Source organism: Rana temporaria, chromosome 5, assembly GCF_905171775.1.
Source record: "Rana temporaria chromosome 5, aRanTem1.1, whole genome shotgun sequence".
Classification (NCBI taxonomy): domain Eukaryota; kingdom Metazoa; phylum Chordata; class Amphibia; order Anura; family Ranidae; genus Rana; species Rana temporaria.
The window spans coordinates 393,384,290-393,397,611 of record NC_053493.1 but is presented as its reverse complement, the minus strand read 5'-3'; the positions used below and the strand labels follow the sequence as shown (position 1 = coordinate 393,397,611).

Below are 13,322 nucleotides of genomic sequence, written 5' to 3'. Positions count from 1 at the left end.
TTATTGCGATTTTTTTTTTTTTTACCAAAAATAGGTAGAAGAATACGTATCGGCCTAAACTGAGGGGAAAAAAAAAATGTATATATGTTTTTGGGGGATATTTATTACAGCGCAAAAAATAAAAACCGCAGAGGTGATCAAATCCCACCAAAATAAAGCTCTATTTGTGGGGAAAAAAAGACACCAATTTTGTTTGGGAGCCACGTCGCATGACCGCGCAATTGTCTGTTAAAGCGACGCAGTCCCGAACTGTAAAAACCCCTTGGGTCTTTAGGCAGCATTTTGGTCCGGGGCTTAAGTGGTTAAGCTAAATGTTTTTCAAGCACGTATATATTCATATTGTATTTTACCTTTTTTACCTTTTTTTTTTTGTTTTTTTTTTTTTTTTTTTCGCTTTAGTTTCACATCGATTATGCAGGAAAGTATAAGAGCCAGTCCATTCATGGTGACCAAACTCAGAGCCACTTTCCTAAAGGCAAGTAACCTTACATTTAATACATTATGGTGTCTTTATTCAATGTACAGCTCCAATTAAAACATTATTTTACGCTGGGATAATGTGGAGAATGGTATAGGATCTATGTCAGGTTTTCTTGATATGTGTTCTCTCTAAGAAGAGCCCTATGTTTATCCTAGTAAAAGGCGATCGGAGGGACAGAAAGTTGCTTTTTATTGCTTCTCTTCTATTGCTTGCTGTGGCAGTGACACCGATTCACCAAATTTGTGGAAATGCATCATCACAAAGGTACATGACAATACAGGTTGATATTGTCATGTACCTTTGTTATGATTAATTTCCAGTTGTTTAGGTCATGTGTATTCCATGTTTTCTATTTTATCATTATCTACTTAATAAATTGACTTTTTATTTATTCTATTGTATTACTATGGAGTGCCTTTTTAAGTCCCACCCCTAGGGGATTTCTCACTTTCCATCCTAAATCTGTGTGTAACATGTCCAGAGAGGTGAAATTATCCTGACATGTATGACCTATGTTCTAACCCTTCCCCACTCTATGGAAAACCTAAACAAAAAAAAAAGTTTTGTCTGGGCTTCCACCTTAATCCATCATCCATTAGCTTCTCAACACGCACTGCGGGAAGGCGAATTGCTTCAAATTATTATCTTTTAAAATAATAATTCCTTTGCTTTCTCTTACAGCTGGCTTCTGCCCTTGACTTGCCTCTACTTCGTATCAACCAGGCAAACAGCCCCGATCTCCTCAGTGTTTCCCAATATTATTCTGGGGAGCTGGTCTCCTATGTCAGGAAGGTGAGTTACACATGTGTCGTGTCAATATCTTTTTGAGTATTTCAAATGGAATAAAAAAGAAGAAAAGAATGCCTGTGTACAAAGACTTTGTCCATGCCAGAAAATAGGGTAATGAATCATTTTACTATCCTCGTCATGCCAACATGTCTTTGAGACACAATTTTCTTTTAAAGGAGATGTCCAGCCTGAGCTTTTTAGGCTGGGCTTCTCCTCTGGGTCACAGGAGTGCAATTTGTTTTGCACTCCTGTGACCCGTTTTCAGTGGAGAGCAGTCTGAAGTCCGCTCTCTGTTGACTTCATTGCCATCATTTGGGGCAGCGCGTCATCACGACGTCATGATCCACCAGCTGCCCTGATTGATGGTAGTCTCAGAGAGCCGCTGAGACAGCCTCTCCCCGCCCTTCCACAGATCAGCGCTCCAATGAGTGTGGAGAAGCACAGAGGAAAGACACTGACTGACAGTCAGCAGCTTTCCTCTCGGGGAGGAGTGAGAACCAAGCCATCGGCGGTGTTCGGTGGCTCAGTTCTGAGTGCATAGACGTCGGGGGACAGATGGAGCATCGGTCTGATGCTCCATCCACCGAGGGAGGTATGAATCAAAAATAAATCCCATACTTCTCTCTTAACGGTTCCACAATCGAAAGTCTGCAGCATTGTGACTTTGTCGTCTCCTGATAATACCTGTATTTGGAAAAAGAACATCCTTACTACCACATTTTCCTTGTGCCGTCGGTGCCTCTGAATGTTGTGAGGACCTCACACAGACGTCAATGTGTGGCAGGAGAGGAAGGTGATTTGATGATGAAAAAATCAGTTTTATCGGTCCCAAACCTTTCAAAACACGAACCAAAAACTATCAGGATGGAGTGTGGCGAGGAAGATTGTCCAGCCCTTTTCAACTTTTTTTTACAAAGTTTTAAATAACTTTGTGCTCTCAGGGAACTTGTGCTACTAATTCGAGAATCTACAGCTGCAATAGTTACTAGGAAGAATGCTCCTTAAATTTGTGTCATCGGGAAGAATCCCAACTTTCAGAGAGCTATGAAGATCAATGTTGTTCATGGTTACTTGGCTGAAAATGCAAAAATTACTCATTGCTCAAGGAACCCTTAGACACCTCTGGGGCAACCCTAGGGTTCCATTGCTGAGAAAGGCTGGTCTTCACTGCAAAAATAACACAGGCAATATGTTTAAACTGCTACAAGCGTCAAACTCTGACTCCAAACAATGACATCTCATTACCCGCAGCAACCTCCCATACTCTTGCCATATATCAAAATCACATTGTTATATTTCTGATGCTCTTAATAGAACTGGTCTGGCCAAAAGTTTTGAGAATGACACAAATATACATTTTCACAAAGTCTTCTGCCTCAGTTTTTATGATGGCAATTTGCATATACTCCAGAATGTTCTGAAGAGTGATCAGATGGATTGCAATTAATTGCAAAGTTTCTCTTTGCCATGAAAATGAATTTAATCCCCCCCAAAAAAAATTCCGCTTCATTTCAGGCCTGCCACAAATGGACAAGCTGACATTGTCAGTGATTCTCTCATTAAAAAGGGTGTCTGTGTTGATGAAGGACAAGGCTGGAAATCACTCTGTAATGCTGATTAAGTTAGAATAGACTGAAATTTTAAAAGGAGGGTGGTGCTTGAAATCATTGTTCTTCATCTGTTAACCATGGTTACCTGCAAGGAAACACGTGCAGTCATAATTTTTTTGCTCAAAAAGGGATTCACAGGCAAGGATATTGCTGTTACTAAGATAGCACCTCAATCAACCATTTATCGGATCATCAAAAACATTTTGAGAGATGTTAAATTGTTGTGAAGAAGGCTTCAGGGCGCCAAGAAAGTCCAGCAAGCGCCAGGACCGTCTCCTATAGTTGATTCAGTTGCAGGATCCAGCCACCAGCAGTGCAGAGCTTGCTCAGGAATGGCAGCAGGCAGGTGTAAGTACATCCACCGTGAGGCAAAGTCTTTCGGAGGATGGCCTGGTGATGAGAAGGGCAGCAAAGAAGTCACTTCTACCGAGCAAAAACATCAGGGACAGACTGATATTATGCAATAGGTACAAGGATTGGACTGCTGAGGACTGGGATAAAGTAATTTTCTCTGATGAATCCCCTTTCCGATTGTTTTTGGGCATCCAGAAAAAAACCTTGTCCGGAGAAGAAAATGTGAGCACTACCATCAGTCCTGTGTCATGCCAACAGTAAAGCATCTTAAGACCATTCATGTGTGGGGTTGCTTCTTAGCCAAGGGAGTGGGCTCACTCACAATTTTGCCTAAGAACACAGGGCCAGATCCACAAAAACCCGGCACAACATAACTTTTTCTATTTAAGTTACACTGCCGGAAAATTTCTACCTAAGTGCCCGATCCACAAAGCACTTACCTAGAAATTTTCGGCTGTGTAACTTAAATCCGGCCGGCGCAAGGCGTTCCTATTCAAATGGGGCGAGTCCCATTTAAATTAGGCGCGCTCCCGCGCCGGCCGTACTGCGCATGCTCTTGACGTCATTTTCCCAACGTGCTTTGCACAGTTTTTTACATTGCGCCAGGTTTTGAGAATCGCGACGGGCGTAAAAAAAAAAATACGAGTTGCGGCGGAAAAAAAAATTTTTAAAAAAAAAGACGGCGACGCGGGGTAGAAGGGTCTACTTTTACAAGGCCTAAACAGTTTAGGCCTTGTAAAAGCATCCCTAATATTGCGATTGCAAACTAATACTTACGGAGAAAAAACTAAGCGTAAAAGCTTTGTGGATCTCTAAGTGCTAATTTGCATACCCGAAGCGGCATTTCGACGAGAAATGCCCCCAGCGGCGGCCGAGGTACTGCATCCTAAGATCCGATAGTGTAAGTCCCTTACACATGTCGGATCTTCTCCCTATCTTTTGGAAACTGATTCTGTGGATCAGTTCCAAAGATAGAAACAGGGATACGACGGCGTATCAGTAGATACGCCGTCGTATCCCTTTTGTGGATCTGGCCCACAGTCCTGAATAAAGAATTGGTAAAAAAACATCCTCCAAAGAGCAACTTCTCCCAAGCATCCAAGATCAGTTTGGTGAGGAACAATGCCTTTTCCAGCATGATGGAACACCTTGCCATAAGCAAAAGTGATAACGAAGTGGCTTGGTGAACAAAACATCGAAATTTTGGGTCCGTGGCCAGGAAACTCCCCAGACTTTATTCTCATTGAGAACTTGGTCAATCCTCAAGTGGCGGGTGAACAAAAAACCCCACAAACTCCAAGCACTGGAAGATATGGGCTTCCATCAGTCAGGATGTGGCCCAGAAGGTGATTGACAGCATGCCAGGGAGAATTGCAGAGGCCTTGAAAAAGAAGGATCAACACTGCAAATACTGACTCTTTGAATAAACGTAATGTACCGTAAGTGTCAATACAAGCCTTTTGACACTTATGAAATGCTTGTAATTATACTTCATAGTAACATCTGACAAATAAAATCAAAAAAACACTGAAGCAGCTGACTTTGTGAAAATGTATATTTGTGTCATTCTCAAAACGTTATATGTCAGTCCAAATGCAAGTATGGTTGAATACTAGCGTGCCCAGATCTTTGCCTAGGATTAACCATCTTTTTAATTTTTACAAAAGGTTCTCCAGATCATTCCAGAAAGCATGTTTACATCTCTGGCTAAAATCATCAAGCTGCAGACACACGATATTATGGAAGTTCCAACACGCTTGGACAAGGACAAGCTAAGAGATTACGCCCAGCTTGGATCCAGATATGAGGTGAGAGCCGAGTGCTGCAACAATATCTTTTCATCGCATGGATCATGTGCCAACTTATTCAATGCCTTTTTAAAGTAGGGCTGTTACTGATTAAAAATGCTGTGTTCGATTAATCGATTTTTTTTTTTTAAATCGATTAATCTATTAATTATAACGCACATACAGATCCAACTACTTTTAGCTGATCTCCTTGCAGGCCGATTCCCAGTGCGGCTACCAACCACTGGAAAAATGGATAGCGGGATACAAAAAACACACAAAGGCAGCGCTCGATGGAAATAGCATTAAAACTTTTATAGTCTTCAAGTAGGTAACAAAATAAATATTGCACTGGAGATAAAATCGATGTAGCTACATAAACTGTAAAAATGGTGCGAGTAATACCAAACGGTAGGAAAAACAGTCATTAATAGTAGCCAAGTATGATACTGGTATAAAAATGTGTACAACGATACCACTGCTGAATCCAGATGAGGAGAGGTTAACATCAGTCCGTCGGCATGTAGATGTCCCGTAAAGAGAACTATCACAACTCCCAGTGGATGGCTGTAGAATCCCAGGTTGATAGAGGGAAGTGTAACAGCCCTTGCGTGTGGCAGATAGTAAGGTCCCGCCGGCATGCAGATATGAAGGCACAGCAAAGGAGCCCTTCAGATGGACATGGCAAGCCCTGTTGGTGTCCGTGATGTCACCGGATCTCCGACGGAACTCCCTGAAGGCCCGGAAGTCGACGGAGAGGCGAGTACCAATCAAAAGAATTTTGATCGATCAAAAAAATTAAAGATTAATCGAGTAGTTAATAGTTAATTTCCACAGCCCTACTTTAAAGTGCTGCAACTTACAGTGACCAATCACAATTCATCCCTCACTGATTTTAAGGTTTCTATGGGTTTATGGGCTTGATTACGGAGCTGTGCAGTGCTACAATAAATAAGCTCAACTAACTGTCAGTTTTAGGTGTAAGTTCCTCTTTAATGTTCTTTTTTTGCAATTCTTTGTTTGCTTCGTAGGTGGCCAGGCTGACCCATGCTATATCCATATTTACTGAAGGCATGCTAATGATGAAGACCACTCTGGTTGGAATAATTAAGGTAATCTAAGTACGTCCAGTGATTTAAAAACGTTGGTTATTTACGAAAGGCAAATCCACTTTGCACTACAAGTGCAAAGTGCATTCGAAATTGCACTGAAAGTACACTTGGAAGTGCAGTCGCTGTAGATCCGAGGGGGACATGCGAGGAAAATAAAAAAAGCTGCATTTTAGCTTGCACATGATTGGATACTAAAATCAGCAGAGCTTCCCCTCATTTCAGATCTACCCCTCAGATTTACAGCGTCTGCACTTCCAAGTGTACTTTCAGTGCAATTTCAAGTTCACTTTGCACTTGTAGTTTGCACTTGTAGTGCAAAATGGATTTGAGTTTCGTAAATAACCCCCATTGGGTCTCAGAGGGGAACACTGCTGTTTTCCTCCTGACAGACAGATCCCTACAATTTTTTTTTTTTTTTTTTTTTTTTTTTTTTTTTAAAGTGAGCCAGTTAAGAATGGGCATTTATGAGAATATATATTATAATAGGTAGATTCAGTAAGAGTTAGGCCATCTTATCAGTAGATAAGCCGACCTAACTCAGAATCTACGCCGACTTATGTTTAAGCGTATGCTCAAACAGAGATACGCTTAAACATATCTAAGATAGGACAGCTTGCGCCGTCCTATCTTGGCTTGCAATATTTTGGATGGCCGCTAGGTGGCGCTTCCATTGCGGCCGGCGTAGAATATGTAAATGAGTTTATACGCCGATTCACGAACGTACGCCCGGCCGCCGCAGTCGATTTACGCCGTTTCCGTAAGGCATTATCAGGCCTAAAGTTATTCCACCTATTAGGTGGAATAACAATGTTAAAGTATGGCCGCCGTTCCCGCCGCGAGATTCAAATTTTTTACGTCGTTTGCGTAAGTCGTCCGCAAATCGGGATTTACGTCGTTTACGTCCACGTCGAAATCAATAGGCCCGTGCGGCGTACGTAGCCGCAGTGCGCACTGGGAAATGTAGGCGCCCGGTGCATGCGCACTTATAAAAAAATGTACCATCAAACACGCCCCCCTCCTACACATTTGAATTTGGCGCCCTTACGCCCGCCCGCTTTAGGCTACGCCGCCGTATATTAGCAGGCAAGTATATTGAGAATCATTACTAGCCTAGCTAATTTACGGCAGCGTAGCCTAAACAGGCTAAGCTACGCCGCCGCATCTTTAAGCACTCGTACCTGCATCTACCTATAAGGCTATACTATTACAGATCCCCACTCATGACTGGCTCTTTTTTTAACGCTGGCTCCATCCAGACTCTTGTTGCAGTTTGTGTCCCTGTTGGGAAGATTTCCCCTCACTTCCCTATCAGGATATGATAGTGATTGAACATCTATCCAGCAGGTACACAGGAAAAAATACATTTTGGTAAATTAGAACTTGGCTTTTTACAATTGACATCATTTTTCAACTGAGCCTGAGTTTCATAGCTGACGTGTTTTTATCACCAGGTGGATCCAAAGCAGTTATTAGAAGATGGCATACGGAAGGAGCTTGTTAAGAGGGTGGCACTGGCTTTACATAAGGGACTCATCTTTAACTCGAGAGCAAAGGTATCGTCCACACCAGCTAAGCCTTTAGATATGTGTGTACCTTGAACTACAGCCTAGGTCCTTTTTTTACTAAAGACCCTGGGACACCATTTTGGCCGGACGATATTTGGCGTTTTTTAATTAATCAGCATCGGCCAATTGTGCTGTAAAAAAAAAAAAGAAGCCGATTAAACTTCAGCAGCATGACTTGCAAATAGCTTCTGTAATAGAAGTCAATGCAAGTTGCCTGAAAAGTTTCCTGTGGAAGGGACTTCTCCCTCCTGGGCAGCCTGCCAAGTGTGAGATAAGATACAATGTTTAAACTTCAAAGGAATGAACTCCTGTAGGAGTTCTCTGTTAACCATTTAAAGGCTAAGGCTGCATTCACACCTTGGCTTACCAAATCGCTGCGTTTTGTCCCGTGAATTGGCGTGACAAATTGCAGCGTTTTGTACCGCGATTTGCGGCGACAAAACGCCGCGATTGTGAATGCAGCTGTACCCCCTCTATGGAGATGGTTCACATCTCCTATGCCGAACGCCGAAAGCCGCCTGAAAAATAGGTCCGGGACTTGTTTTCAGGCGTACGGCGTTCGGCATGGAGATGTGAACCATCTCCATAGAGGTGCATGTGAAATCATCCCTCCAGCGTCTCGGGGGCTGCTGCGGCGTCGCACTACAGGCGTATATACGCCTAGGTGTGAACAGAGCCTAAGGCTCCTTTCACACCTGCGGACCGTATGTCTGCTTTTTCATCCATCTGTGTACGGATGAAAAAGGGACATACATTGGTCCCTATGAGATCGCGGGTGCCTATGAGATCCGCTTACACCCGATCTCGCCCGCTTCCGATTCTGCAGACGGAGAAAAACCCTATTTTTCCTTCCGTCATCGGATCGGGTGAACACGGACAGACGGTCCGTGTTCATCCGATCCCCCCCATAGGGGAGAGCGGAGAAAAGACAAGGCGGTCCCTGCACAGTGTGCTGGGACCACCCTGTCATCCGCCGGCTCAGCGGGGATCAACGGAGTGATCCCCGCTGAGCAAGCGGAGGTTCACAGGGCGGATCATTACTGATTCGCCCCGTGCGAAAGGGCCCTAAATCTTTTTTGACACTTGTTGCTTACAACAAGTAGAAATCCTGTATTTTCTGCTAGAAAATCACTTAGAACCTCCAAACATTATATATTTTTTTTAGCAAAGACCCTAGGAAATAAAATGGCAATTGTTGCAATATTTTATGTCACACGGTATTTGCGCAGCGGTCTTTCAAACGCAATTTTTGGGGAAAAAATTAGCTTTAACGAATAAAAAAAATAACTAAACCGTAAAGTTAGCCCATATTTTTTTTTCGTACAAAAGTTTTGATTACCTGTTTTTGTGTATTTAAAGCGGGGGTTCACCCAAAAAAATTTTTTTTAACATTACATTCAGCCGAGTTGTCAGAATGACAATCAGCTGTTTTTTTTTTTTATCTTATCCCCGTACATACCGTATTTTCACCGCCGCTTCCGGGTATGTCTTCTGCGAGACTGGGCATTGCTAATTGATTGACAGGCTTCCGAACGTCGCGAGTCCCCGAAAGAAGCCGAACGTCGGTGCGTGGGCACCGTATAAAGCCGACTTGCAGTCCGGCTTCTTTCGGCAACTTGTGACGCGATGTATGCGAACGCCCAGTCCCGCAGAAGACATACCCGGAAGCGGCGGTGAAAATACGGTATGTACGGGGATAGAATAAAAAAAGACAGCTGATTGTCATTCAGACAACTCGGCTGAATGTAATGTTAATTTTTTTTTGGGGTGAACCCCCGCTTTAAGATTATATATATATATATATATATATATATATATATATATATATATATATATATATATATATATATATATATATATATATATAATATAGTGAGGAAAATAAGTATTTGAACACCCTGCTATTTTGCAAGTTCTCCCACTTGGAAATCATGGAGAGGTCTGAAATTGTCATCGTAGGTGCATGTCCACTGTGAGAGACATAATCAAAAAAAAAAATTCCAGAAATCACAATTTATGATTTTTTTAACTATTTATTTGTATGATACTGCTGCAAATAAGTATTTTGAACACCTGTCTATCAGCTATAATTCTGACCCTCAAAGACCTGTTAGTCTGCCTTTAAAATGTCCTCCTCCACTCCATTTATTATCCTAAATTAGATGCACCTGTTTGAGGTCATTAGCTGCATAAAGACACCTGTCCACCCCATACAATCAGTAAGAATCCAACTACTAACATGGTCAAGACCAAAGAGCTGTCCAAAGACACTAGAGACAAAATTGTACACCTCCACAAGGCTGGAAAGGGCTACGGGGAAATTGCCAAGATGAGACCAAAATAGAACTTTTTGGTCATAATTCCACTAACCGTGTTTGGAGGAAGAAGAATGATGAGTACCATCCCAAGAACACCATCCCTACTGTGAAGCATGGGGGTGGTAGCATCATGCTTTGGGGGTGTTTTTCGGCACATGGGACAGGGCGACTGCACTGTATTAAGGAGAGGATGACCGGGGCCATGTATTGCGAGATTTTGGGCAACAACCTCCTTCCCTCAGTTAGAGCTTTGAAGATGGGTCGAGGCTGGGTCTTCCAACATGACAATGACCCGAAGCACACAGCCAGAATAACCAAGGAGTGGCTCTGTAAAAAGCATATCAAGGTTCTGGCGTGGCCTAGCCAATCTCCAGACCTAAACCCAATAGAGAATCTTTGGAGGGAGCTCAAACTCCGTGTTTCTCAGCGACAGCCCAGAAACCTGACTGATCTAGAGAAGATCTGTGTGGTGGAGTGGGCCAAAATCCCTCCTCCAGTGTGTGCAAACCTGGTGAAAAACTACAAGAAACGTTTGACCTCTGTAATTGCAAACAAAGGCTACTGTACCAAATATTAACATTGATTTTCTCAGGTGTTCAAATACTTATTTGCAGCTGTATCATACAAATAAATAGTTAAAAAAATCATACATTGTGATTTCTGTATTTTTTTTTTTGATTATGTCTCTCACAGTGGACATGCACCTACGATAACAATTTCAGACCCCTCCATGATTTCCAAGTGGGAGAACTTGCAAAATAGCAGGGTGTTCAAATACTTATTTTCATCACTGTATATGTATGTATATATATATATATATATATATATATTTTGTGACAGGAAGTCAGGTAAATCTGTGGGTGTTGTCACAGACGGGACATACATTTCTGCCTTGTTTAGACAATACATCAATTGTTATTAGGCGTCGGCTGCAACAGTAGCCAGAAAAGGCTAAAGGCCGTTGAAAAACTTCAGCTGTTCAGAATGAGGCAATTAAGGCCTCTAAGTAGTCCAGAGGATTACCACTGAATTGCTGCATCATCCTGAGGCTTTGTGAGTAAGGAGAGCAGCGTACTGAAAGTCTTCTGAGAAGGTGAGGAGAGGATTGATTTTTCTGTGTGATAAAAATCAAAAGATTATTGTTTTTCTGCTGTATGACCAGCAGTGTCTGCCCAGCACTAGGCTGTGCCAGACTCCATAGATAGGTTCCTGTGTGGTGAAGGTAGATGCCCAAAGTGGCCAGGGTTTATTTTATGTTTGATTTTGTTTATGCTGTTTGGATGCTTGCACTTGTTTCCAGGAAGATGGAAGAATAAACCAAAATCTTTGTTTTCAACCGTCTTCGACTGCCTGTCTGTATAAATTCAGTGTGTAGTGAACCCATCCAGGGGGTCACACACCCCGCTACCAAGCTAACCCCTTAACCACTTGACCACTGGGCACTTAAACCCCCTTCCTAACCAGACCAATTTTCAGCTTTCGGTGCTCTCACAATTTGAATGACAATTACTCAGTCATACAACATTGTACCCATTTGAAATTTTTGTCCTTTTTTTCACACAAATAGAGCTTTCTTTTGGTGGTATTAGATTACCTCTGGGTTTTTTATTTTTTGCGCTATAAAAGAAAAACGACAGAAAATTCTGTAAAAATAAATAAATAAAAACTTGTTTCTGTCATATTCGCAGGTTATTTCTCACACACAGCATATGCATACCAAGAAAGACACCCCAAAACACATTCTGCTATTCCTCCCGAGTATGGCGATACCCCAAGTGTGCGACTTTTACACGGCGTGGCCACATACAGAGGCCCAACATGCAGGGAGCACCATCAGGCGTTCTGGAGCACCCAGGCCAATTCTGACATTTCTCTCCTACATGGAAAAAATCACCATTTATTTGCTAGAAAATTACATAGAACCCCAAAACATTATATATGCAGAGTATTTGGGTATTGCGGAGTATTTGGGTATTGCGGAGTATTTGGGTATTGCGGAGTATTTGGGTATTGCGGAGTATTTGGGTATTGCAGAGTATTGGGGGCATTGCAGAGTATTGGGGGCATTGCAGAGTATTGGGGGCATTGCAGAGTATTGGGGGCATTGCAGAGTATTGGGGGCATTGCAGGCAGAGTATTGGGGGCATTGCAGGCAGAGTATTGGGGGCATTGCAGGCAGAGTATTGGGGGGGTATTGCAGGCAGAGTATTGGGGGGGTATTGCAGGCAGAGTATTGGGGGGGTATTGCAGGCAGAGTATTGGGGGGGTATTGCAGGCAGAGTATTGGGGGGGTATTGCAGGCAGAGTATTGGGGGGGTATTGCAGGCAGAGTATTGGGGGGGTATTGCAGGCAGAGTATTGGGGGGGTATTGCAGGCAGAGTATTGGGGGGGTATTGCAGGCAGAGTATTGGGGGGTATTGCAATCAGAGTATTGGGGGTATTGCAGAGTATTGCGCAGGGAAGGATGGCTGGATCTGTGAATGCAGTTGTCACAGATCCAGCCACAGCACTGCTGACACCCCGCGGTCCCCCCCCCCCCCTCTCTGTAGCGAACGGTACAGAGAGGAGAGGGAGGAACCGGCGTCATCAAATGACGCCGGTTTGTTTACAAGTGATCGCTCCGTCATTTGACGGAGCGATCACGTGGTAAGCGGCCGCGATTAGCGGCAATTTACCGTCATCCGTGATGCGCCGGGTCTTCTAGACCCGGCAAGCACGGACACTTCCGCGAGCGCGCCCCAGGGGACGCGCAAACGCGGAAGTGCACGAGGACGTCCCAGGGACGTCCTGTCAGAGTAACTCGACCGCGCTGTAGCAGTATTTTTGCTATAGCGCGGTCAGCAAGTGGTTAATAAATATATATAAATATATATATATATATATAATATTTTTTAATCTAAATTTATACATACAAGTGCACTGATTGGAGGCTTGTTGTGTTTAAAATAAATGTTTAAATTTAAGAAATTTTCTGTATCACTTATTACTTAGCAGAGTAATAATGGAACTTCCGCTTTTCGGAATCCTCCCCCCTCCGGTGTCGCATTTGGTACCTTTCAGGGGGAGAAGGGAGCAGATACCTGCGTAATCCCAGGTATTTGCTCCCTCTTCCGGGCGTAGATCACTGCGGTGACTGTGGTGACCTACGCCTACTCCGCCCCCCGCTGTCTTCTGGGAGAAACACAGGTCGCAGAAGACAGCAGGGACCAGTGGGATCGCGCGTGAACAGTAGGGAACCAGGAAGTAATTATTTTTTTACACAAAATTGCCTATTTTTAAGATCTTTCTAACTCACAGCATGTACA

At 43.2% G+C, this 13,322-nt stretch overlaps 1 protein-coding gene across 1 annotated transcript in view; it reads left to right on the top strand.

Moving 5' to 3' along the window:
* Nucleotides 1–13,322, top strand: part of WASHC5 (WASH complex subunit 5) — a 101,070-nt gene that overhangs the window by 48,449 nt on the left and 39,299 nt on the right. Inside the window, exons 14-18 of the mRNA XM_040354954.1 lie at nt 400–475; nt 1,163–1,273; nt 4,902–5,042; nt 6,053–6,133; nt 7,585–7,686. Coding sequence (XP_040210888.1) covers nt 400–475; nt 1,163–1,273; nt 4,902–5,042; nt 6,053–6,133; nt 7,585–7,686 — 511 coding nt within the window. The remainder of the gene's footprint in view (nt 1–399; nt 476–1,162; nt 1,274–4,901; nt 5,043–6,052; nt 6,134–7,584; nt 7,687–13,322) is intronic.